Consider the following 26,669-nt stretch of genomic DNA (forward strand, 5'->3'; position numbering starts at 1 on the left):
ATCCAAACGCTAGTCCGCCACGGGATTGCCAGTATTCAATGCGCACTGCAGACGCATCCCTATCAAACTATTTAGCGGTGCAAAGGTATCGTATTATTAAGAATATAAACCTGTGGTTTTATTGTATTAATAAAGCAGCCGTTTTGCTTTTAAGTACATGAAGTAATATTTCTAATTTGCGTGCATGTTGTTTAGTTTGGCCATTGCTTTTTTTTTTACTGCAGTTGTGTTTGACATGGTTAGCTGTTGGCCTGTGTTGTTTTCAAATATCATTTAAGTCGTTAGTATAGACTTATTATAAATAAGACATATTAAATACAAAATAAGCGTTTATGTTATTTAAAGACAACTGTTATGATCTTATGTGGCTTGCAGTGTTCAACAGTTAACGTTATGTATCATCTTGCTTAATGTTGACAGGTTGATTATAATTTTTAAATCTATTTTTAAGAATGTTTTGCCTGTTTTTACGATATTTGTGTTTCTTTTAGCACTGAAAATTCCAACCAGTTCAGAGAAGGAAAAGTTCACTAGCAGCAGAAAAACAAACAATATTTACTTCTTCTCAAAATTGAGAATGACTGGTAAGTTAAGTCAGGTTTGGTTGGGATATGAAAATTATGACTGTTACTGTTTTAGTTGCTTTTTAATGGATTTTATCTCATGGAATTAAAGTAAAAAAAAAAAAAAAAAAAAGATAATTGCGACTTTTTATCTCAGATTTATATATTCAAATTCTGAGTTTATATCTCACAATTCAAATTTGTTTTCTCTGAATTCTGAATTTACATCTTGCAATTCTGTTTTTTGTTTCTGCCACAAAATAAAAAAGTGTGTTTATAATTCAAAGCGAGTGTTTATATATCACAATTCTGAGAGAGAGAAAAAAGTACAAACAGTGAGAATTAAAAAAAAAAAAAATAAATGACATTTTTTTCATTTATTTATTCTATGGTGGAAACAATTTTCCCTACTTTTTGGAGTTTTGTTTTGGTTAAAAATGAGTAATTTTCATTTTTGCATGACAGATCGAGCAAACAACTTCCCCCCACTGCCGAAGTTTATTCCTATAAAGCCATGTTTTTACCAGAACGTGGATGAGGAAATTCCACAGCCCTACCAGCAGCTTGTGCGCCGTATTTACAATCTTTGGATGTGTGAGTAAAGAAATGTAAACTTATACAGTTGAGGTCAAAAGTTTATATCCCCCTTTCAGAATCTGCAAAATGTAAATTATTTGACCAAAATAAGTGGAATCATACAAAATGCATGTTATTGTTTATTTAGTACTGACCTGAATGAGATATTTCACATGAAAGATGTTTACATATAGTGCACAAGAAAAAATAATTGTTGAATTTATAAAAATGACTCTGTTCAAAAGTTTACATACACTTGATTGTTAATACTGTGTTGTTACCTGAATGATCCACAGCTGTTTTTTGTTTAGTGATAGCTGTTCATGAGTCCCTTGTTTGTCCTGAACAGTTAAACTGCCTGCTGTTCTTCAGAAAAATCTGTGAGGTCCCACAAATTCTTTGGTTTTTCAGCATTTTTGTGTATTTCAACCCTTTCCAACAATGACTGTATGATTTTAAGATCCATCTTAACTCATATGCAACTATTACAGAAGGTTCAAACGCTCACTGATGCTCCAGAAGGAAACATGATGCATTAAGAGCCAGGGGGTGAAAACTTTTGAACAGAAAGTAAAATTTTTGTCCTATTTTGTCTAAATATCATATTTTTTCATTTAGTACTGCCCTTCAAGATCTACAGAAGATACTTACATGTTTTCCAAAAGACAAAATAAGTTAAATTTACCCTGATCTTCATATTCTAAAAATGTTCACCCCCTTAGTGCATCACGTTTTCTTCTGGAGCATCAGTGAGCGTTTGAACCTTCTGTATTAGTTGCATGAGTCCCTCAGTTGTCCAGAGTGTGAAAAGATGGATCTCAAAATCATACAGTCATTGTTGGAAAGTGTTGAAATACACAAAAATGCTGGAAAACCAAAGAATTTGTGGGACCTTAAGGATTTTTCTGAAGAACAGCGAGCAGTTTAACTGTTAAGGACAAACAAGGGACTCATGAACAACTATCACTAAACAAACAAAAAAAAGTGGATGTAAACTTTTCAACGGGGTCATTTTTATAAATTATATGTAAACATCTTTTATGTGAAATCACACAGGTCAGTAATAAATAAACCATTACATGCATTTTGTACAATCCCTATTATTTTGGTCAAATAATTAACATTTTGCAGATTCTGCAAGGTGTATGTAAACTTTTGACCTCAACTGTAGTTTGGAAAAAATTGAGATTCCTAAGTTTGACTGAAGAAACTAATGACTGATATTTATCTATTTTTCAGTGTACTGTATCACACTATGTGTTAATGTAGTGGCCTGCATAGCCTGGTGGGCCGGAGGAGGCGGAGCGGTCAACTTTGGCTTTGCGCTCCTCTGGCTGGTGCTTTTCAGCCCATGTAGTTACATCTGCTGGTTCAGGCCACTCTATAAAGCATTACGGTAAGGAACCCATTTTGTGAAAGGACAAATGAGGCTGGAGTTTTCACTTTAATTTTTAAATGGTTTTATCTTTTTTTTTTTTTTAGGGCTGACAGTTCCTTCAACTTCATGGCATTTTTCTTCATGTTCTTTCTGCAATGTGTTCTTGTCTTCATCCAGAGTCTTGGTATATCAGGTTGGGGTGCTTGGTGAGTAGCTATTTAAATATAAAGTAGCTAATATTAAATTACCTCATGATTTACTCACCCTCAGGCCATTTTAGGTGTATATTACTTTGTTCTTTCAGATGAATACAATCAGAGTTATATTAAAAATGTTTTGGCTCTTCCAAACTTTATAATGGCAGTTAATGGGTGTTGAGATTTTGAAGTCAAAGAAAGTGCATCCATCCATCATCAAAAGTGCTCCACAGAGCTTTTAATAAAGGCCTTCTGAAGTGAACCAATGTGTTTGTGTATGAAAAATATCCATATTTTAAACTTTATAAACCATAATCACTAGCTTCCGCTAACTGTCATACGCATGTTCACGAGAGAGTGGTTTTTCAGCGGATGACTTAGACAAACGCGGTGACGAACAGAGAGCGAAACAAAACACGGGTCACAAATTGGAAGAGCAAAAAAAGGATTATTAAAGAAAAATTTCGTTTTCGATTTTAAGCCAAGAGGAGACTGGTTTTCCTTTGTTGTAAACAAAACCTGGTTCTCGTGAGACTAGCATATTCTCACCAGAGTTTACGCTATGTCTGCATCCTACGTAATCTGCTGGAACATGCCGGAGATTATGGTTTATAAAGTTTTAAATAATGATATTTTTCTTACACAAATGCATCGATTCGCTTCGAAAACTCTATTAACCCCCCTGGAGTCGTGTGGAGCACTTTTTATGATGGATGGACGCACTTTATTGGACTTCAAAATCTCAACAGCCATTCATTACCATTATAAAGCTTAAAAGAGCCAGGACATTTTTAAATATAACTGTTTTCGTCTGAAAGAATGAAGTCATGTACACCTAGGATTGCTTAAAGGTGAGTAAATCATGGGGTAATTTTCATTTTTTGGGTAAACTATCCCTTTAAGAGAATCTTACAAGACTTTTGATGTTTGCAGGAATACGTTTAAAGGGGGTCACATGGAATACAGTGATAGTTCACTCATAAATAAAAAAAACTCATTATTTTTGGTAACCAAACATTTGCTGGAAGCTATTGACTTCCATTGTATGGGAAAAAAACTCTACTGTTTGGTTGCCAACATTCTTCAAAATATCTTCTTTTGTGCTCAACATAAGAAACAAACTTATTCAGTTTTGAAAAAAAAAAAGATTAGATTGCTCTTATTCTTTCTGTTTGCACTGTTTATACTCATCAACATCCATTTTTTCAGTTTTGAAGTGAACTTTTTGTCTGTATGGTGACTAGATTTTGGTCTGTCACCTTGAATTTGAGAACACATCTGGTTTGCCACATAGCGCTTCTCGTCTGGTATTTATAGCCTATCTGATGTAAGTAGGTTACCATTGGGTTTAGGTTTCCTGAACAACTTTTATGAAGAAAACTGTAAGTTAACTTTAGACCTCTTGTCCAATACAGTGAAACACATAAGAGAAACAATATATAAAGGGATAGTTCACCCACAAATTAAAATCCTGTCATTAATTACTCCCCCTCATATCATTCCAAACCCGTAAGACCTTCGTTCATCTTCAAAACACAAATTAAGATATTTTTGCAGAGATCTAAGAGCTTTCTTACCCTGCATAGAACGCAACATCCATGTTCAAGGCCCAGAAAGGTAGTAAGGACATTGTTAAAATAGTCCATTTGACATCAATGCTTCAACCGTAATGTTATGAAGCTACAAAAAAGCTAAATTTATTTTCTTCAGTGTCGGTCTTTGATGTCTTTAAGTGGTCATTTGAATACTTCCATTGATGCTATCACACCATATTTTTCTCTTTTCGCAGTGGTTGGATTGCCACAGTGATCTTTTTTGGCACAAATGTAGTCTCGGCTATATTCATGCTCATCTGTACTCTGCTCTTCACCATAGATACAGTTCTAATGGTGTTCATTCTCATCAAGGTATGATTTGCATATACAGACGCAAGCTTTAATTTAAAACTAAAGAGCAATGAATGACATCAGTTTGGTCTCCTTAAAGGTTCATCGACTGTATCGTGGTGGAGGAGGCAGTTTTCAGAGGGCGCAAGAAGAATGGAGCACAGGCGTGTGGAAGAGCGCCCCTGTGAGAGAAGCCGGATTCAACGCAATCTCCGAAACCGGCCCCAGCCTGCCGCAGTATCCCGCCGCTGTGCCCAGTTACCCCGAGAGCGGACCCTGGTGATACCTTTTCTGACCTACAGATGGTGCCAGAGCACTGGTTGTCTTAACATTAAAGGGGCAGTTTGCAGTGGGATGTTACACTATATATTTTTGCGCAGAGAAAACACTTTGGCCACATCAGACTTGTGAATAGTTACTTTGATTTTTTTTTTTTTAAGATTTAATGGTAAATCAATCCTTAAAGAATGTATATAAACTAAATTAGTTGTTTTGAAAATGTGAATGACGATCAAAAATGTGTCAAACCCACTGGGTGCAAACAGCTCCTTTAAAGTCTGTCTCAACACATACAACTCTCAAACTGACAGGAAAATGGTGGACCTTTAGTATAAAAATAGCAAAAAAAGACACTATGTTGATGAATTCATCTCAGTTCATTTGAGCCTTGATTTTTCTTAGCATTCCATTGACTTGTTTGAGAATGAAATCAGTTGCATATCAAATCAATATATTGCGTTTCGCATACAATCACATTACCGTTTTAGGAAAGGTGATTTTTAAAACAGAAAAACGCATGTTTTTTCCGAAATTATGGCAGCTTTTCGATTTACCTCGAGAAACTTGGTCTCATATTTCCACTTAAGTGCTTCTGCGATTCATTTTTCAACTTTGGTTCATTATTAATTCGCTCAGACTTCTACGATTTCCAAGCATGTTTTTGTAAATAGTATGATTTGCATACAAGCCACCCTTTTATACACTGCAGCAATGCATTGCAAATTGCAAAAAAGCTCTGTGACTGAGAAAGTTTCTTGCAAACACATCTTGTGCCTGCTCTTTTCTTTTTCTTCGAAAATGAAGACCGCCTTAAATCTTCATGCAAATTTAGCATGTGTGAACCAATAGCTTTCGAGTTTCCCTCAAGTGCTGCAACTCTATTGGTGGATGTGGTTACATCCTGTGCTGTTTTAATATGTATTGCTTTGCATTTACTCCTCGTTTCATTTCAGTAATCATCGTGCTTCGTATTGGAGCATTGGGTTTACAAACGTGAGGCACTCATTATAAACATGTGACTGGATCTTTATTACTTTTCGTTTAGGATCTCCCTCCACCGAGCCAAAGGAGGCTGATTTTGAAACGTTTTATGACTGGCCTCGTGTAGCCAAAGTATTTAACAATCCTGTATCTATAATGTGACCAGAATGGCTCTCTTACTAACTTTATTTCAATAAAAACATTCCTTTTCAGACTAAAGCTGCTTTTATTGTAGTCGCTCTCTGCTTCCGACTATGTACTATCATAGTGTTAAAGTGACAGTTCAGCTATTCTAGGTGTATATGACCTTTTTCTTTCAGACAAATACAATTGGAGTTATTTTAATAATGTTCTGGCTTTTCCAAGCTTTATAATGGCAATTATAATTAGTGAATGGGTGTCAAGATTTTGTAGTCCAAAAAAGTGTCCATCCATCATAAAAAGTGCTCCACACTGCTCCAGGGGTTAATAAAGGCCTTCTAAAAGGAATTGATGTGTTTGTGTAAGAAAAATATCCATATTTAAAACTTGTTAAACTGTAATCTAGTTTTTGCTAAATGTTGAACACGTTCAAGAGAAAGTAGCATTTTCTTTACAAATCCTCATTTTCAGGGTTCATACAGATACTGTTAAAATATAAATTCCACTTGCAAGGACTTTTACAGGAATTTTGAAGGACTTCAATCAGAGATCTCAATTAGGAAACAATGTCTTATCTTTCAAATTCTAAAAAGAAATGTAAAAATATACTAATAATACTAAAAATAATACAACACATAGTTACTATAGTTTACTATGGTAACCACAAATTAACCACTGTTTACTTTTTCTTTCGTTTTTATAACTGTTGTACTGCCTTAATGGTTTGATGTTTTCTCCTGTTTAATAAAAAAAAATGTGCAAACCCGCTCCCAAAATCTTCAAATTATCAAATGATTCCCGATACTATACAGGCTCTGAAGGCCCGAACTTAATCAAATGATTTGCGAACCTCTGCTGAGGTCCAGATCTGAAACAAATGATTCATGGACCCGCTCCAAAGTTTCGATCTAAATCAAATGATTCGCGATCCACCCTTAAAAGTTCCGATCTGAATAATGATTTGTGAACCATGATTTCAGATCATTTCTGGATCAGTTCCGAATCAAATCATTTACGAGACGCATTCTGAAGTCCCAATCTGAATTAAATGATTCGTGAATCCGCTCCGAAATCCTGGTCTGATTCCAATGATCCACAAACCCTCTCTGAAGTTCCGATCTGAATCAAATGATCTGCAAACCTGCTTTGAAATCGTGAATGATTCACGAACCCTCTCCGAAGTCCCAAACTGAATCAAATGATCCGTGAGCCCGCTCTGAAGTCCCGATCTGAATTAAATAATTTGCAATCCCGCTCCGAAATTCTGATCTGAAACACATGATTCAAGAATCCTCTCCGAAGTCCCAATCTAAATCAAATGATTTGCAAACCCGTTCTGAGTCAAATGATTTGCGAACCCACTCTGAAGTCCTGATCTGAATCAAATGGTCCACAAACCCACTCCGAAGTCCCAATCTGAATTAAACAATCCACGAGACGCGCTCTGAAGTCCTAATCTGAATCAAATGATTTGCGAACCCATTGCATAGTCCCAATCTGAATTAAACAATCCACGAGACGCGCTCTGAAGTCCTAATCTGAATCAAATGATTTGTGAACCCATTCCGAAGTCCCAATCTGAACTAAACAATCCACGAGACGCGCTCTGAAGTCTTAATCTGAATCAAATGATTTGTGAACCCATTCCGAAGTCCCAATCTGAACTAAACAATCCACGAGACGCGCTCTGAAGTCTTAATCTGAATCAAATGATTTGCGAACCCATTCCGAAGTCCCAATCTGAATTAAACAATCCACGAGATGCGCTCTGAAGTCCTAATCTGAATCAAATGATTTGTGAACCCATTCCGAAGTCCCAATCTGAACTAAACAATCCACGAGACGCGTTCTGAAGTCTTAATCTGAATCAAATGATTTGCGAACCCATTCCGAAGTCCCAATCTGAATTAAACAATCCACGAGATGCGCTCTGAAGTCCTAATCTGAATCAAATGATTTGTGAACCCATTCCGAAGTCCCAATCTGAACTAAACAATCCACGAGACGCGTTCTGAAGTCTTAATCTGAATCAAATGATTTGCGAACCCATTCCGCAGTCCCAATCTGAATTAAACAATCCACGAGACGTGCTCTGAAGTCCTAATCTGAATCAAATGATTTGCGAACCCATTCCGAAGTCCCAATCTGAATTAAACAATCCACGAGACGCGCTCTGAAGTCCCAAACTGAATCAAATGATCCGTGAGCCCGCTCTGAAGTCCCGATCTGAATTAAACAATCCACAAGAAACGCTCTGAAGTCCTAATCTGAATCAAATGATTTGCGAACCCATTCCGAAGTCCCAATCTGAATTAAACAATCCACGAGACACGCTCTGAAGTCCTAATCTGAATCAAATGATTTGCGAAGTCGCTCTAAAAATCTGATCTGAATCAAATGATTTGTGGGATTATTTCATAGATGCATTGTTTTTAAATAACTCAAGAAGTTTTCAAGTACCTCTTTAGGAATATTGCTATTTTCAAGGGTTTTTCAGGTCTTAAATTTCAAAAAGTCAAATTCAAATACTTTGGGCACCTTGTACGAACCCTGTGTTTTGTCGTTGTAATTTGACGCTACTTCTGTGTTTGTCACTTCTCACTGGAGCTTATGCTACACCTACATCTTACGTCTTCAGCTAGAATGCCACTCTCGTAAACATGCTTATAACAGTTAGCGGAAGCTAAAGATTATGATTCATAAAGTTCATATAAATATTTATCTTATGCAATGCATCGATTTACATCAAAAGGCCTTTATTAACCCCCTGGAGCCATGTGGAGCACTTTTTATGATGGGTGGATGCACTTTTTTTGGACTTCAAAATAATAAAAAAACTGCATGTTAAATTGCATAAGAAAAAGTGAAACAAATAATTTTTTTATGTTTTATTATTGTTATTGAAAAATAAATAAGTATAAAAATTATACAAAATGATCATGTAAAAAAAAATCTTAAATCTCAGACTCGTCTGTAATGTATTTAATAATATGAACGTCTGTTGGCATATCCCCATTGGTTGTATTCCTGTGGAATCTAGGTGTTTCTAGATCACTGTTTGTTGTGACACACAACATGACTGTTTGCTGTTTACTGTCCACAGCATCATTTCCTGTGTTCATGTATTCCCTTTCTGGAACATTCCTGGGGCTTTTGAATGTTTGCCTCCCACAGCACATAAAAGGAGAGATGTGGCCCATGTACAGGTTCCAGATCAGCAGACCCGCCATCATAACAGACAGCACGGCCAATGCCACTTGCATTACTATCCATTTACTCTCAACGCTCTGATTTTTTAAATACGATGAAGGATCTTCAGGTTTATGCAATTCTGATGATGGCGTGCTGCTTTCTGGAAGAAATCCCAATGGAGTCTTAATCTTATCAGTCACGACTACTGCTTCTTGTTCACGCAAGTCATAAATAGCCAGCGTTTGGGTGTAGTCTCTCCCTTTCGCCCGCTCGACTGATGCACAGGTGTAGCGTCCGGCATCAGCAATTGAGGCATTGTAAATCAAAATGCCGTCATTATAAATTGTATACTTCCTGTTTGAATAGAGGAGTGACTTTCCAGCAAAGTTCCAATTGACCTGGGCCAAGTTCGAGTCTGGATGACACAGCAACCTGATGTTGTTTCCCAGAATGAGTGTGAGGATTTTTGGTTCCTTGGGAACTGACAAAGAAAAAACATGTTAAATTTGTTGAAAATGTATTTCGTTGACGCAAAATGGTTGCGATCGGTCAGCTACTGCCGCTACCTGTTGATATTTTTACCACAAATCAGGAAAATAAAATACTGATGCAATGCCACATTGTGGCTTTTGGTTGTAATTTTCAGTCGAAGGGCAACAAGAGAAGCGATGTAAGTCTTTACTGCTTTTCTAGCAATAAAAAGAGTGGAAAAGAATGGGAAGATGCCTGTGGACAAATAAAACTTTCTAAAAACCTCCGTCTTTGTTCTCTCCACTTCAGACCTAATGCCTTTAAGGCTTTTAATAGACCACAGCTACTGAAAGAGCTTTCAAATGGCAGAGACAAGAAATGCTAGATGCCATCCTGGTGGGATGTAAACATGCCAATGCTTGTCATGACGCCACAGCCACTGAAGGAGTTTTTAGGGGGGCATTTAGACGATCGATGGTACGGCATTTGGTTTCGCCATCTGTAAACTCTTTCAGTAGCTGTGGTCATCGTATCAGTATTTTATTTATTTTCAGAGTTTTGTTGTGGTAAAAATAGTAACAGGTAGCGCCAGCAGCTCACCGAGTGCAACCATTTTACATCATGAAAATAATGGCACCCCCCATAGTCCAAAATATCGTAAATCTTTCATTGGTTTTCTACTACATATTTCACTAAGAGACATCATTTATGTTATGTTTAATCAGAAAAACATGATGAATACCTGTTGTTGGGCATCGAGTGGCATCCCCATCCTTTAGACTTTGTATCAGATTGCTGAAATGCAAAAAGTGAACTGTCAGTATATGTTGTTTACACACTTATATATAGTCCAGTAGTTTTTAGATATGCAAAACAGTGGTTAAATAATGCATAAATTAAGTTAAATGTATAAATATTTACATTAAATATAAACAAAATATCGATTTAGTGACTATATGCAGTGGTTGTATGGAAAAAGAGCAGTGTGAACATTCTGTGAAATATCTCATCCTGTTTTTCCGGGAAAAAGAACGTCATGGAGGTTTGGAATGACATGAGGGTGAGTAAATGATGACAATTTGACTTGATATGGGATTGTGCTTATATGTGAGTGCTTACCTTTTTGCATCCTCTGGTGATGTGGCTACTCTAGAGCACCTCTGAGCTGGGACGTCCCAGGCACAGTAAGGGTCCCTGGCCAGCACACAGTCCAGACAGGACGAATAACGACTGCAGTTGCTGATGGGCATCTGGACAACCCCAGATGCAGAGCCTGCATACAGCTAGACAAAACAAACAACTCATGCTTATTCATGCAATTTTTCGTGATGAACATGGAACTAAATATTTCTCCAATTTGTCTTTCTAATAACTGGCAATTAGAGATGTTACAAAAATAATCATGTTATTATGTCAAAGTAACTAATTACTTCATTTAGTTAAAGCTTTTGTGATTTTAAGCTTTTATTGAATTAAGAGAATAAGTATTAAGTGTCTTTAAATGGACAGTTTAACCAAAAATGAAAATTGCCATTATTTACTCATGTCATTCCAATTCGAGTAAATTCAGTAAAGTTAACGTTAAGAAAGGTTATTATAGCAACATTTTCTCACAATTCTAACTCTTTTTCTCAGAATTGAGTGATACAAACTCACAATTCTGACTTTTCTCAGAATTACGTGATATAAACTTGCAATTGCAAGTCAGAATTGACAATTCAGACTTTTTTCTTAGAGTTGTATGATATAAACTCAAAGAACTGCATGATTTAAACTAACTATTGCTAGTTATAAAGTTAGAATTTCGTGATGTAAACTAACATTTCTCACTTTTTCTTGGAGTTGCTTGACAAACTCACTATTGCAAGTTATAAAGTCAGAATTGCGTGATATAAACTCACAATTCTGACTTGTTTTCTCAGAATTGCATGATATAAACTCACTATTGCTGGTTATAAAGTCAAAATTGCGTGATATAAACAAACTTGCAATTGCAAGTTATAAAGACTTTTTTCTTAGAGCTGCATGATACAAACTCAAAATTCTGACTTTTTTCTTAGAATTGCTTGATATAAAGGTACTATTGAGTTATAAATTCAGACTTAATATAATCTCACAATTTACTTTTTCTTAGAGTTGCATGATATACACTTGCTATTCTGACTTGTTATAAAGTCAGAATTGCGTGATATAAACTTGCAATAGCGAGTTATAAAGTCAGAATTCACAATTCAGACTTTTTTCTTAGAGTTGCTTGATATAAACTAACTATTGTGAGTTATAAAGTCAGAATTGTGTGATATAATCTCACAATTTACTTTTTTCTTAGAGTTGCGTGATATAAACTTGCAATTCTGACTTGTTAAACTCTAAATTATGAGTTATAAAGTCAGAATTGCGTGATATAAACTTGCAATAGCAAGTTATAAAGTCAGAATTTACAATTCAGACTTTTTTCTTAGAGTTGCTTGATATAAACAAACTATTGCGAGTTATAAAGTCAGAATTGCATGATATTATCTCATAATTTACTTTTTTCTTAGAGTTGCTTGATATAAACTAACTATTGTGAATTATAAAGTCAGAATTACATGATTCATGAATTTCATGAAACTCACAATTCTGACTTTTTTCCCAGAGTTGGGTGATATAAAGTAAAAATTGCGAGAAATAATGAACGAGATAAAAACTCACAATTCTGACTTGTTTTCCTCGCAAATGCGAGTTTGTATCTCGCAATTCTGACTTTTTTTCTCAGAATTGTAGGACATAAACTTGCAACTGCGAGTTGTAAAGTGCAATTTTGATCTGTATCTATCCACAGCCCCAGTTTTGCGTACCTGATTCTGGTGAAGTCTTAGGACATCAATTGGCTCAGTGTTCTCAAAAAGCTTTACTTCTTCAATAACATGCATTTCTCCATCATAGTTCACTGCTTTCTGCACACAACCGTTTGCTGATGGACAACAATTGACTTGCATTACAAAAACAATATATAAGCAGCTTTGCAAAGTAAAAACAACAAAATCAATAGGCTGTAATTTAAACAGCTCAGTCCAAAGTACAATTAACATTCCTGGGAACAACTGTTTACACACACACCCTCTTAACTGACAGTAAAGAGCTGCTCTGCCCTAAAGGCGAATGGGAGTCTCACCTGTGCCGACAAACATCACAGGATAGGACTGTCCGTCCGATGCAGTTACATGGTCTACAACGAGACGGGTCAACAGTGGGCCTCTCTTGAGCAGCAGGGGCTTGCCTGTGATTGGACGGACAGCGTCGTCCATGAGGGGACGGTCTCGGATAAACTGTAGGGTTTTATCAGGGAGGTCCAGCGACCGCATTATTCCTGTACTCCTCGCTGCGTTGTTGATACACTGTGAAGATGAACATTGGCAGATAAAATAATTAAAAAAAAATCTTTAAAGTTCTCAAAATTAAGTTCTTAACAATGCATATTACTAATCAAAAATTACATTTTGACATATTTATAGTAGGAATTTTACAAAAAATCTTAATGGAACATGATCTTTACCTAATTTCCTAATGGTTTTTGGCATAAAAGAAAAATCAATAATTTTGACCCATGCAATGTATTTTTGGCTATTGCTACAAATATACCCCAGCGACTTAAGACTGGTTTTGTGGTCCAGGGTCACACATATATATATATATATATTTAAATATGTTATTTTTCTACCATCAGATTATAATAAAATCTATATTTTTTTACATTTTAGCAGTATTCTTTGACATTCTCCAAATTACAGTTTAACAGTTAAAACATTACATGCACCTGCTGTGAGACTATGTAAGGCTAATGCAAAACCACTCACAGCTCCTGGCCGAGGGACAGGAATTTCTCCGTTGTACATGACCCACTTTACATCAGACATTTCCACCGCCACCTCTGTCTTAAATTTGCCACGTGAGAACACCTCGTTGATATCAGTCACATTATATGCACATACTGCAGAAGACTGATCCGTTGAGCTCCTGCATAAAAAAGCAGATCATCATGTTTTATAGGCTAAAAATACAGTATTAAATCTCTGACTAAACTGGAGAAAAGAGCCAGACAATCTTTTAATTATCAGTCCAACCATTAAAATGATCTATATGACATGTGACTCATATCCTTGACCTAGTCAGATCTGCAGTGCATCATAAACTGCAGCTATTTTACGGTGAGTTATATTTATGTGCACTGAAGTTCAGATGAGATGTTGTACTCCAAGGTTTTGTTTTATTTATCTTTCAATTTTATTTTATTTCAAATATCTCGCAATTCTAACTTTTTTTCCCTTCGATTGCAAGTTCATATCTTGCAATTCTGACTTTTTTGTCCTCACAATCGCAAGTTCATAAAAATTTTTCAAAAAAGTCAGAATTGCAAGTTTACATTTGACAATTCTGACTTTATTTCTCAGAATTGTGATTGAGTTTTTTTTTTGCAATTTCAAGTTTATGTCTCGCAATTTAAATTTTTTCCTCTTGCAATTGAGTTTGTTCTCGCAATTCTGACTTTTTTATCACAATCGTGAGATTCTCTCGCAATTCATACTTTCTCGCAACTGAGTTTGTATCTTGCAATTCTGACTTTTTTCTCGCAATGTTGACAACTCGCAATTTCTGACTTATATCGTAATTGCGGGTTTACATCTCGCAATTTTGACTTTTCTCGCATATGCGAATATGTATCTTGCAATTCTGACTTTTTTCCTAGCAACTGCGAGTTTGTACCTTGCAATTCTGACTTTTTTCCCTCCCATTTGTAAGTTTCTATCTCGCAATTCAAATTCTTTCTCACAATCACGAGTTTGTATCTCACAATTCTAACTTTTTTCTCAGAATTGCGAGTTTATAATTTAGATTTCACAATTCTGACTTTTTTCCTCGCAATTCTGACTTTTTTCCTTGCAATTGTGAGTTTGTATCTCACAATTCAAACTTTTTTCTCGTAATCATGAGTTTGTCTCGCAATTCAAGCTTTTTTTTCATATCTTGCAATTTTGAGTTTGTATCTCACAATTTTTTATCACTATTGCGAGTTTGTATCTTGCAATTCTGACTTTTTTTTCTCAGAATTGTGAGTTTGTATCTCGCAATTATTGCAGTTTTTATCTTCCGATTGTGTCTCGCAAATCAAACTTTCTCACAATTGCGCATTTGTATCTCACAATTTTGGCTTTTTTCTCACTATTGCGAGTTTGTATCTTGCAATTCTGACTTTTTTTTCTCAGAATTGTGAGTTTGTATCTCGCAGTTATTGCAGTTTTTATCTTCCGATTGTGTCTCGCAAATCAAACTTTCTCACAATTGCGCATTTGTATCTTGCAGTTCTGACTTTTTTCCTCGCAATTGAGACTTTTTTCGTGCAATTGCAAGTTTATATCTCGCAATTTTGACTTTTTTTCCCCTTGAAATTGAGTTTGTATGTCGCAATTCTGACTTTTGTATCGCAATCGTAACATTGTGTCTTGCAATTTAAACTTTTCCGCAACTGCGAGTTTGTATCTTGCAATTCTGACTTTTTTTCTCGCAATCACAAGTTTGTTTCTCACAATTTTTTTTTTCTTACAACTCGCAATTTCTGACTTTTATCGTAATTGCGGGTTTATATCTCCCAATTTTGAGTTTGTATCTCACAATTTTGGCCTTTTTTTCACTATTGCGAGTTTGTATCTTGCAGTTCTGACTTGTTTGCTTGCAATTGCGAGTTTGTACCTAGCAATTCTGACATTTTTCCTCCCATTTGCAAGTTTATATCTCGCAATTCTGACTTTTTTCCTTGTAATCATAAGTTGCAATTGCGTGTTTGTATCATGCATGTCTGACTTTTTTCCCCTCACAATTGTGAGTTTGTTTCTTACAATTCTGGCTTTTTTCTAAGAATTTTCAAGTTATAGTTGTTGCGTATTTCGCAATTTGAACTTTTTCACAATAGCGAGTTTATATCTCGCAATTCTGACATTTTTTATGTTTATATCTTACAATTTTGACTTTTTTTTGCAATCACAAGTTTATATCTCGCAATTCTGACTTTTATCACAATATTTTTATTCATTTTTTATTTCAGTTTTAGTCAAATTACATCAGTAAAACGATAGGAAAATGAGTAATGTTGAAATGTATATATAAAATAATCCTGGTTCATTTATTTTTCATTCTTAATTCTAATGTGAATAGAAATCGGACAGGCAGATTTCACAATGAATTCAAGTTGAAATTTCACTAATGTGACCACGCCTTTACTCTACGTAGGAAACTATGTGGTATTTCTATATGTTAAAAAAATAGTGAATAACTGAATGAATGAGCCACCTCAGACACAGAATGGGCGAAAAATGGACAAAACTTACGACTGAGATGTGAATATAGCATAAAAGACACTCTTCCTCCATTTCTTGTGGCGGACATGAAAGACGTCCTGTATGACGTAGGGCAGGCTGGGCTCAGGGACAGAACAGTCCAGACGAGCCTTCAAGAAGGAGGTCCATTTCCTCTGAAGGGTCCTTTGACCACCCATGTCACCCTACAGAATAGATAATTAAATATATGTTAAATGAAAAACAAGATCAGAGCTACATATGCAAGGTAAAGGAATCATTGAAGTGTTACCTTGCAGACTCTGGCGACACGCGACACCACAAGCTTGTTGTAGAAGTCGTACTCCACGGCGTTCTCACTGAAGAACATGTAGATCTTGTCATCGTCACCCTCAGGACTGTCCTCACTTTCTGGAACCACGTCCATGTAGACAAAATTTGGCTCTGGAGTGGGTGGAAAAATGTCATTGTTTTAATGTCTTTTTACTAAAAATGTCAAATGATATTAAATTCTATAATTGTTATGACATATTCTGTTAATAAAACTAAATCTAAAATAGGATATTTACACAAATTCCGACAAGCCATGGTGCCCTCAGATAGGACAGAGCAGGCTACTTTTGGTTAAAACAAAGTCTCAGCTTTAAAATGTTATAATTTTGTAAGAAATTCAAACAATAAATGCCATTTTGTGGCTCTTCGATGTGTCTCAACAGATCACTTTAGCATCTCAGTTCAAACGGCATGTGAACTGATCATTTCTTCTTTATTACTAGTTATAGCACAAAATAAACATGAATGAACATCAGACGGTTTTTTGTTTCAACCGCAGAAAGATATCAATACACTTCTTCAAGTTCAAGTCCATCAATGTAAATCTACTCTCCTGTCTGGTTTGTTTGTTGGACAAAAGGACAGATTTGCCATATGATTGGTCAAATTGCCTGTCAATGAAACTCTCTGCAAATGGTCAATTAGTCTTTTAAATATTTGACATACCATTGAGCCAAGAACTCTTAAACACTGTCCGCAGTGTATTGGAAGAGGTGCGGAGAATGACCGGCTCTGAACCCAGAAAGTTTAAGGACGTGGCAGAATACAAGTCTTGATCTGTGGCAAAAAAGTTAATTAATTAAAAATTCTATTTATAATAATATTTATATTAATTAAAAAAAAGCAGCAAGAGCTACATACATACCAACCATGATGGAAGATGATCTCTGGAATGGATCGAAAGGACATTTCCCTCTCCCATCTTCCTGCTTTCCCTCCAGTTTCAGCTGCCCATCACCATACGTCTGATCAAACACAATGGAAACAAGTTTGTTTTTAAACTTCTTTTTTATCTGTATGACACTAGAACCTGATAAATCACATGAAACCTAATCTCACACATACCAGGAAGAAAGTGATAGATTACGAGATGCAAACAGTGGGTACAATGATGAGGTAAAAAACAGTTTTTTAGATTTTGGAAACAATTATTTAATTTTGTTGTCCGTGTGTTTTAATATTCATTCACAACAACAAAAAACACTATTTTTTTTTATTATTAAATGAAAATGATAGAAAACTGTATTTATATATAAAAAAAGAATGAAAATAAAACATTTTGTAATAGCACTTACTATGTAATCACAAGTAGGGCTAAAGGCATTTGTTCCGCACGCGTACATCACATTGTCGTTCATCTGATGCAGCATCCGTACATAGTTACGACAGTCGATCTGATAAGATAATCAGATGCATCAAATTGTTTCCCTTGTAGAGAGTATTTGCATGTGTTTATGTGTTTGCGTGTGTGGCAGTTACATAGATGTTTACTCACATCAGGATGTTTTCCTTTAGAGGTGCACTCCTTTTGTTTCTCTTCTGTAACTTTCCAAAGAACCTGATGGGTGGAGAGAAATCAATACAGGCTATACAAACGTGCTGTTTAGAAAAAGGGTTAAAAAAATTCTGTTATATTGTTGCCATGAGATAAAGGAAAGGAAACCAAACCGGCACCTTAGACTTAGCAACGGAGATATCATTGATGTCAAGGGCGTAGACCGCCTCTCTCGCCCCCAACACCAGTAAACCCAGATCTTCCCTAATCAGCATTGTGGAGTAATTCCAAACACCTTTCTCTTTAAACGTGATCACATGGTTATCTACGGACAAAAACATACATGCATGTTAAATAACAATGCCTTTCCATTTGTCATCGAAGTATCATAACCAAGAATTGTATTGCAACAATGGAAATTGTTCATTTGCTCTCAGGGTGGAGATGTTCTATGATCAGGGTTCAAACAGAGTTAAACTAAATCATTAGAAGCTGTTTGATTGTTAACTTCAGTAGGTCAAAGCAAATGTTAACATATTTGTAAATAAATAATATGCAAGTAGTTTTATTTCCATTCCGTTTTTATGGGAATTGAAATTCATCAACCCTGTTATCGACATTTGGGACATGTAAAAAATTAAATAGTAAAATATTTAAAAAAAAATTTCAACTGTCTAGCAATAAAGATGTTTATAAAATGAGTTTATATAAATAAATGAATAAATAATAAGCTAGAGATTGTTCCAAGTAACAGGGTTGCAAAGTCAGTAGTTCAATACCAAATATTTTTGGTAAACTAACAGTTACATGAAAACTAAATATTTTTCATAAAGCAAAATATTTTTTTGATCATTTATTCTTGAGTAACTTAGGTAACAGGGTTGAAGACTGAACTAGATGAATGTTCTCAATACTACAATTTGTGTAAAAATGTAAGAAAATTTAATTGTCTTCCTGGCATCATGTAGAAAGCAACCAAAAAATGTTATTTCTTAGGTGTCAAAATGTTAAAAACTTTTAACATTGAATAACAATGCCTTATCTATTTGCCATTGAAGCATTATAACAAAGAATTACATTGCAACGATTGCAATAGTTCATTTGCTATTCAACTTCTATGGGGATTTTTTTAAACCCTGTTACCAACATTTGGAACATGTAAAAAAAAAAAAATCTAAATACTAAAATATTTGTGATTTTTACTATTTTCTAGCAATAAACATGTTTATAAAGATAAATAAATATGCTAATATTTAAAGGTCCACTGAAGTGCCTTGAAACACGCAGCGTTATTCTATGTGGTGACGTTCTTTTAAGTGAAACAAAAACATATCGCTAAGCCCCGCCCACTTATTTTGAATAGCCAATAGCGTTACATTAATATCTGCTCGGGCCAGAGCCGTTGAGCTCGGTAAAGCCGCATTTGTAAGCTTATGACAGCCACAGTCTAATAAATTACCCCACAGATTCAATATGAAACTCTTGCTAAAACAAAATAGTGATCATTATCATGCTGAGGCTGTGTAGTTTGCATGCCGACCGCACATATGAGCGCATATGATCTGCTCCGGGTTATTGCGTCTCTGTGTAGGGGGCGGGACATTACGGACTCTTCTTAGTGTTGTAAAAATATAGATTTTGATGTGCTCAAATTTATGCCCCTTGTACTCCCATTCACCGGCCTTTGAAAACAAAACGAAATCACGGTCAATCTCAAAAACGGCTCGTTTGTCGAAATTATGCTTTTAGATATATGTTTGTCTCGTTTACAGTAAAAAAAAAAAAACAAACAGCCCAGGTTGCATTTTGGCAATAGTTATCCTTTAAACTTATACTCAGAAGGTACTAGTTTAGTATCAAATATTCTTGATAAGCTAGCAGTTATATAAAAATGTATTTTCATAAAGCAAAATATTTGTTTGATTATTTATTCTTAAAAAGTAGGTAACAGGGTTAAAGACTGAATTAAATGCTTATATTTAGATCACAGTTATGCACAGTGATTAACTCAATGAAGATTAATGTTACCTTTATATTGAAAGTTTCAAGTAACAAATTAAACCAATACTCAGAAGGTAGTAGTTTGGTACCAAATATTCTTGATAAACGAGCAGTTATATGAAAACTACATATTTTCCGTACAGCAAAACATTTGTTTGATCATACATTTTTACAATAGTGTAGGTAACTACTATGCTACTATTTAGCTCACATTTTCACACAGTTATAAACTCAATGAAGATGAATCTTACCATCATATTTAAAGTTACAAGTAACAGGGTTGCATATAAAACTAATACTTGAAAGGAACTAGTTTGGTACAATTATTTTTTGATTAACTAGTTATATGAAATACATTATTTCCCATAAAGCAAAATGTTTTTTTTTTTTTTTTTATCATACATTCTTACAAGTAACAGAGCTGAAGTCTGAATTAGATGCTAATATTTAGCACAACTTTATATTAAACATTGCAAGTAACAGGGTTGCAAATTAAACATACTCAGAATGTATGTGTTTTGGGACTAACTATTCTTGATAAACTAAGTTATATAAAAACTGCATATTTTCCATAAAGCAAAATATTTGTGTTAGATCAGTGGTTCCCAACCATGTTCCTGGAAGCCCCCCAACACTGCACGTTTTCCATGTCTGCTTAATCAAACACACCTTATTTAGATCATCAGCTCATTAGTAGAGACTCCAAGACCTGGAATGGGTGTGTCAGACAAAAGAGAGATGCAAAATGAGCAGTGTTGGGGGACCTCCATGAACGTGGTTGGGAACCACTGTGTTAGATCATACATTCTTACAATAATGTAGGTAACAGGGTTGAAGACTAAACTACATGCTATTATTGAGCTCACAGTTATGCACAGTTATAAACTCAAAGATTAATCTTTACTTCATATTAAAAGTTTCAAGTAACAGGGTTGCAAATTAAACTAATACTCAGAAGGTACTAGTTTGGTACCATTTTTTTTTTTTTGATAAATTAGCAGTTAAATAAAAACTACATACTTACCATAAAGCAAAATATTAGTTTGATCATACATTCTTAGAGTAAAGTAGGTAACAGTGTTGAAGACTAAACTAGATGTGAATATTTAGCTCACAGTTATAAACTCAATGAAGATTAATAGTACCTTCATATCGAAAGTTGCAAGTAACAGGGTTGCAAATTTAACTAATACTCAGAAGGTACTACTTTGGTACCATTTTTTTTTTAAATAAGCAGTTCCGTACAAAAAGCCATACTTCCCATAAAGCAAAATATTAGTTTCATCATACGTAACAGTACGTAACAGGGTTGAAGACTGAACTAGATCTAAATATTTAGCTCACTCATTTAGATATAAACTCAATGAAGATCAATCTTACCTTCATACTCAATGGTTTTTCGTGGGATAATATTCAGATTACTCCATCCATTGTAGGCACAAGCCAAGAAGATGCCATGGAAGATGATAAAGAACAACAGAGGCGAATACATGGCTTTTTTCTTCAAAAAACGAGTACTTCAGTAAAGAAAATCAGCTTTTACATCACGTTTTCCATGTTGCCTGGTTATGTAGGCATCCGTATCCAATATATACGTTTATCGCTTGAGTGTTTTCGTGGTCGAATGTGGCAGTCCATGATGCTGGATGCTGAAGGTCTGCAGTCCCGTCTACATCTGCAGAACAAAAACACCATTAAACTAAGATCTGTTTCGAAAGACACACATTCATTCGATCCTACTTCCCAAACATGAAGATTCACCTGAAAGCCTGTTCCTGCATGAACTGCACTGAACTGTAGACTTCAAATGAAGCGTGACAATAGAAAACTAAACCCACCACTTCATCTCATCCCTCAGTAAACAGCTCAGCTCAAAGCTGCTTTACCTAAACAGTCTTCGCAATACTGTATTTAACACCAGGAATTCAACAGTGACTCATTGTTGTTGGACCAAAGCAGCACACTGACAGATCACTGCAATTTGTACTCTCCAAACGTTGAAAACTAGAAACACCGGGTTGCGTTCGCACTCAGTTTGGGCTGGATGTGTGCAAGGACCTAAATAACGAGGCAGGCTGAGACATGTGCAGATTGGGGTGCGAGGATACCTGAAATTGTTGATGCCTGAGGTTGAAAACGAGCAGCCTAAACACCGTTGCATGTCTGAAATGTTTACATTCAAAGGAGACGCTCTTGACTGCACGTTTGGTTAAGCAATGCCCAGAAGTTCAAGATCAAGACATAACAGAAGAAATAGAAGAGTAAAATAGAAGTCTGGCATTATAAGAGACATTTTCGGAGAAAAATGTGCATTTGGTTGTGCTACAAAAAAGCAAGCTTGATTTTTCGGTTTTGCCTAATCAAAACAGATGTACTGGTTAGTCAAGTGCAAGCCTTGAGGACAAATCAAATGAATCATTTAGTTCACTGCAGACAGGTTTGCTGTTACTCATGTCTTCAAAGAGTTTGTTCATCAATCGAATCATTGCTGAGTAAGGACTTTATCAGACGAGCCTCTCCCAACTGATCACATTCTCACGGGGATGGTAGACTTGAACAGTTTCAAACAGAACCATGATTTGCATATTTGCCAAGTGATATAACAGGAGCATTTACTGGTTTTTTTTATTATAAAAAAATAAATAAATAGTTTTTACATTTATTTATTAACAATATTATTTTTTGTAATTATTACAAAATATTCATTTTTTTATTAAATTATTTAAAAAAGTATTCAATGTTTTAAAAATTAAGTTTTAATAAATGAAGACATTTTATTCTATTGTTTTATTTTATTGATAAATGCAAGTTGTACATACATTACCTTAAATATTGCCATCTAAATAAACTGATTTATATATTATTATTATAAACTAGCACTAATTGTATAATAATAATAATAATAATAATAAATTAAGGTACTTTTTATTCATTTGAACAATCAAATACTTAATTATTGCTACCTAACTGATATATAACAGTCTGTAGCATTATCTAAAAACTAATAATATTTTTAAAATAATTTTTAAAAAGGTTTTGAAATAGTACATCAATTTTATTAAATAAAATTCTAAACACTATAAATATTTTACATAAAAAATTGTATTCAATTTATAAACAATTACTTAAATGCACATCTTCTATAAATAACTGTATTTTTAATGATAATAAAATAATATTGTTATGAAAAAAACATAATTCAAACTGTAAAATAATAATTATAAATAAATAAAATGTATTAATAATGTTTAATTTTTAAATAAATTAAGGCACTTTACTTTTAATGAAAAAATTATTAAAATGCAATTTGTACCTAAAATACCTAAAATATTGCCATCCATATATACTGTATACACACACACACACACACACACACACACACACACACTTGCACTAACTGTAAAAGAATAATAATAATTTAAGTACTTTTTTTATTTGAACATTCAAATACTAAATTATTCCTAACTAACTTGAATATAACAGTCTGTAGAATTAACTATAAACTAATATTTTTTAATAATTTTTAAAAAGCTTTTGAAATAATAAATCAATGCACTAATTCAATTTTATTAACTTAATTCAATTGTTTTATTTTATTGAAAAAATCATTAAAATGCAATTTACACAGACAGTACCTAAAATATTGCCATTTAACTGATATATATTTATATTTATACACTAGCACTAACTGTAAAATAATAATAATTAATAATAACAATAATAATAATAATAAGGTATTTTTATTTATTTAAACAATCAAATATTTAATTATTAGTAGCATTAGTAGCATTAATCATAAACTAATAATAAAGTGATTTCTTCTTTCTCTCTCGGCTTACTCCCTTCTAATCAGGGGTCGCCACAGCGGAGTGATCCGCACATAATAATAATAAAGTGAATTAATTAAAAAAAAAATTGAAAATATTTGAACAGAAATTTGAAATAATAATTTAATGCACTGATTTAATTTTTATTAAATAAAATTATAAAGATTACTACAAAAATTCAATTGCATTCAATTTGTAAATGCAAATACTTAAATGCAGCTCTTCTATGATTAACACTTTTTTTAAATGAATTAAAAATACCAGTATTTGTAATATTTTTTGAGAAGTACTGTAAAAAAAAAAAAAAAAAAAAGAGAGTAACAGTTGTCCTTATCTCAAATTGAAGTCAAATAAATAAATAAACAGTTTGACATTTTTCATTATTATTTTTATTATTGTTGTTGTTGTTGTTGTTTTAAGTATCTGAATTTATATTATTTGTATTATTTTTACCAAATCCAGTCATGTGATAAAACAATAAACACAAAAACACAACAACATAAAACACAAAGTGATATTAATTACAGCTCACCTATAGACCCTCATGACACCTTGCGTTACAAAAGCTAAATCTACAAAATCAACTCAAATCTGTTATGTTATACTTTTACTTTCCACAACTGGTAATTCCAGCTTCATGCATAAATAAAGGCCCTTTTAATTGTCCTTTAAGTTGATAGTTCTTCAGTATTCAAGTGGTTCAGGTTAAGCCAACACTCATTAACCTACAGCTTTCCAGTGACACTCCATGTGTCACTCTTATTGCGAAACACATTTACGTTGGAAAAACACACCCAGTTTGTGGGGTTACGCCTTTGCTCATTCAATTCGGTAAAACAAAAATGCTTTATTATTGTGAATGCTGGAGGTGGCGTGCATCAGTTAAAGCTTAAACCTCTTTGTAAAACAACAACAACAAAAATGCAATTGTACCACTACTACAGCAAATATCTCACAAACCAAGACAACAAAAAACTGCATTCAGACTAAAAGTGCAGGCAAGTGAATAAGTGCATCACATGAAGACTTGGGTAAACAGATGGGCGTAAAAAAAAGCGGCATTCCCTTCCAGCGTTCGGGCAAGTCAGTGCAAGACTTAAAGACCTGCTGAGTTTATCTTAGTGTTTTAAGTGTGATATGTCACACTTTACAGTGGCGCAGAAAGTGTTGGGAATCACACTTTAAACAACAAAATATTACACAAAGGCTCTTTTCTGAGTTATTTTTGCAATTGCATTTACTCAACTGGTGATTTTTGAGTGCATCTCAAGTGTCCAACAATCAACCAACACAAAATGTATACTTTTCGTCCTCATTTTAAACCATATCTATTGTTTTATCATTTAAAATGCTTCACTTGTGATATTGTTATTTAAAATGAATGCAACTTAAACTGAAACTTAAATCTAATGACATTTAGATGTAAATACAAATCTTTTCAAAAGTATTTGCACCCTTACAAATGACTTTTCAAGGGTCTAAATACTTTTGGAGACATTTTAAATGTAGAAACACAAGACAAATTGTACTCTAAGCATCTATTTTGTTGTCGTTGCTCCATTCATTCATTTTTTTCTTCCTCAGCACACTTAGTTTTAGTAAAGCGATGTCGAAGTGAACATAACACACATGGATAACAATGTGTAGCACACAGTAAACCCTGAACACACACGCTAATAAACATTTACATAGAGACTAGCGGCTAATTAAATATTTAAGTCTTTCATTTTACAATTAGGCTAAACAAATATTATTACAGCTCTGCCCAAACTAAATCTACTCACCGGAGATGTCAGAAATGCTCCTGAATGGCTGAATAAGTGTCTGTCGTGTATACAGACAGCATGTCGCATCGAGGGTAAAGTACGGACGGTCCTATTGACTGGATGCGTGCGTGCGCGTAAACCCAACCCACACCTGAACGTCACAACTTCCGGTCGTGATTCACCTGTCAGCTGCTTCATGCTTGTAAAATATCAGATGTTGTAATATCGAAGATAACCTCCGTATCTATTTACGGTAATTGATTATTTTGTGTTTTTTGTAATTGTGTCTTAGAATGACGGAATATAAATGTAGCCTACATTTAAAAGTATTCAAAAAGATATAAAATTATTTTAGAATTTAAAAACGTGAATTTATAATATAATAGGACTACATTACACGCAATCTAGTAAAATCTTGACAACATTTGTGTTTGTTCTAATAATTTCCGGTCAGGTAATATTCATGATGGAAATATTAGGCCAGGGCCGCTGCTGGCCAAATGGGTGCCCTAAGCAGAAATTTACTTTTGTGCCCCCTCCCCCAAATATTACGGAAGTTATTTTTGGTCAAAAAGGTAAATAAAGAGTGAAATAGCAAGAGCAAGAGCAAGAGTTTTATCAACAAAAAAGAGTTACCTCCAATGGCTATGATTTTATTAATACAGTTGTCTGATTGATTTAATAATCTCAGAATCAATCAAAACACTCTATACTATGAATCATAATACCTGAAGAAACAAAGTCACCTACATCTTGGATGTGTTGGGGATGAGCAGATAAACATCAAATTTTGATTTTTGGGTGAGCTATCCCTTTAACCGTACAGCCAAAATGGCCGCATATCCGGTGATGTAAGTGCAAACCTTCTATTGGCGAGTTCTCTCTGTAAATAGTGTACCTATTTTTTTTAATTGTTCACATTTATTCTAGAACTAAAGTAACATCTTACTCACAATTTCTCTCAACATGGGGACAGGAGAGCTTTTAATCAATAAATGAGGGGAAAAGATTAACTGGAAAAATTATCTAAAGTACCTTAGATATTTTCTTGTCAATTAAAAAGTAATGTGTTACTTTACTAGTTACATGGAAAAAGTAATACTATTATGTCACTTGCATTACTTGTAATGTGTTACCCCCAACACTGGTGACTGATAGCCTTTGTCATGGAATACACTTAATAGTTCACAAAGAGTTTACAGTTTAAAGGTTTTTGTTTCCTTTAAGTTATTTTCAAGATCTGAGGTCAAT

At 34.3% G+C, this 26,669-nt stretch overlaps 2 protein-coding genes across 3 annotated transcripts; one reads left to right on the forward strand and one right to left on the reverse strand.

Annotated features, from left to right (window-relative positions):
* Positions 1–12: 12 nt before the first annotated feature.
* On the forward strand, positions 13–6,079 carry scamp4 (secretory carrier membrane protein 4). Of its 2 annotated transcripts, XM_073843904.1 has the most exons (7): positions 13–85; positions 492–584; positions 1,029–1,157; positions 2,379–2,535; positions 2,622–2,723; positions 4,504–4,621; positions 4,701–6,079. In XM_073843904.1, the coding sequence occupies exons 2-7, from the start codon at positions 578–580 to the stop codon at positions 4,881–4,883; spliced, it is 696 nt and encodes a 231-aa protein (XP_073700005.1). In that variant the 5' UTR covers positions 13–85; positions 492–577; the 3' UTR covers positions 4,884–6,079. The 2 variants fall into 2 exon arrangements, with proteins under 2 accessions (XP_073700005.1, XP_073700006.1); XM_073843905.1 differs by lacking the exons at positions 13–85; positions 492–584 and having other exon boundaries at positions 1,022–1,157.
* Positions 6,080–8,757: 2,678 nt separating this feature from the next.
* LOC141338370 (semaphorin-4E) lies at positions 8,758–25,545 on the reverse strand. Its single transcript, XM_073843902.1, has 15 exons — positions 25,437–25,545; positions 21,206–21,500; positions 18,004–18,149; positions 17,825–17,887; positions 17,625–17,723; positions 17,195–17,294; positions 16,996–17,106; positions 16,289–16,440; positions 16,030–16,202; positions 13,504–13,663; positions 12,822–13,044; positions 12,505–12,620; positions 10,784–10,947; positions 10,407–10,459; positions 8,758–9,674 (listed from the first exon to the last, which is right to left on the reverse strand). Exons 2-15 carry the CDS (start codon positions 21,315–21,317, stop codon positions 8,956–8,958), a joined length of 2,391 nt encoding a protein of 796 aa, XP_073700003.1. The 5' UTR covers positions 21,318–21,500; positions 25,437–25,545; the 3' UTR covers positions 8,758–8,955.
* Positions 25,546–26,669: the final 1,124 nt, after the last annotated feature.

This window comes from Garra rufa, chromosome 7 (genome assembly GCF_049309525.1).
Source record: "Garra rufa chromosome 7, GarRuf1.0, whole genome shotgun sequence".
NCBI classification, from domain to species: domain Eukaryota; kingdom Metazoa; phylum Chordata; class Actinopteri; order Cypriniformes; family Cyprinidae; genus Garra; species Garra rufa.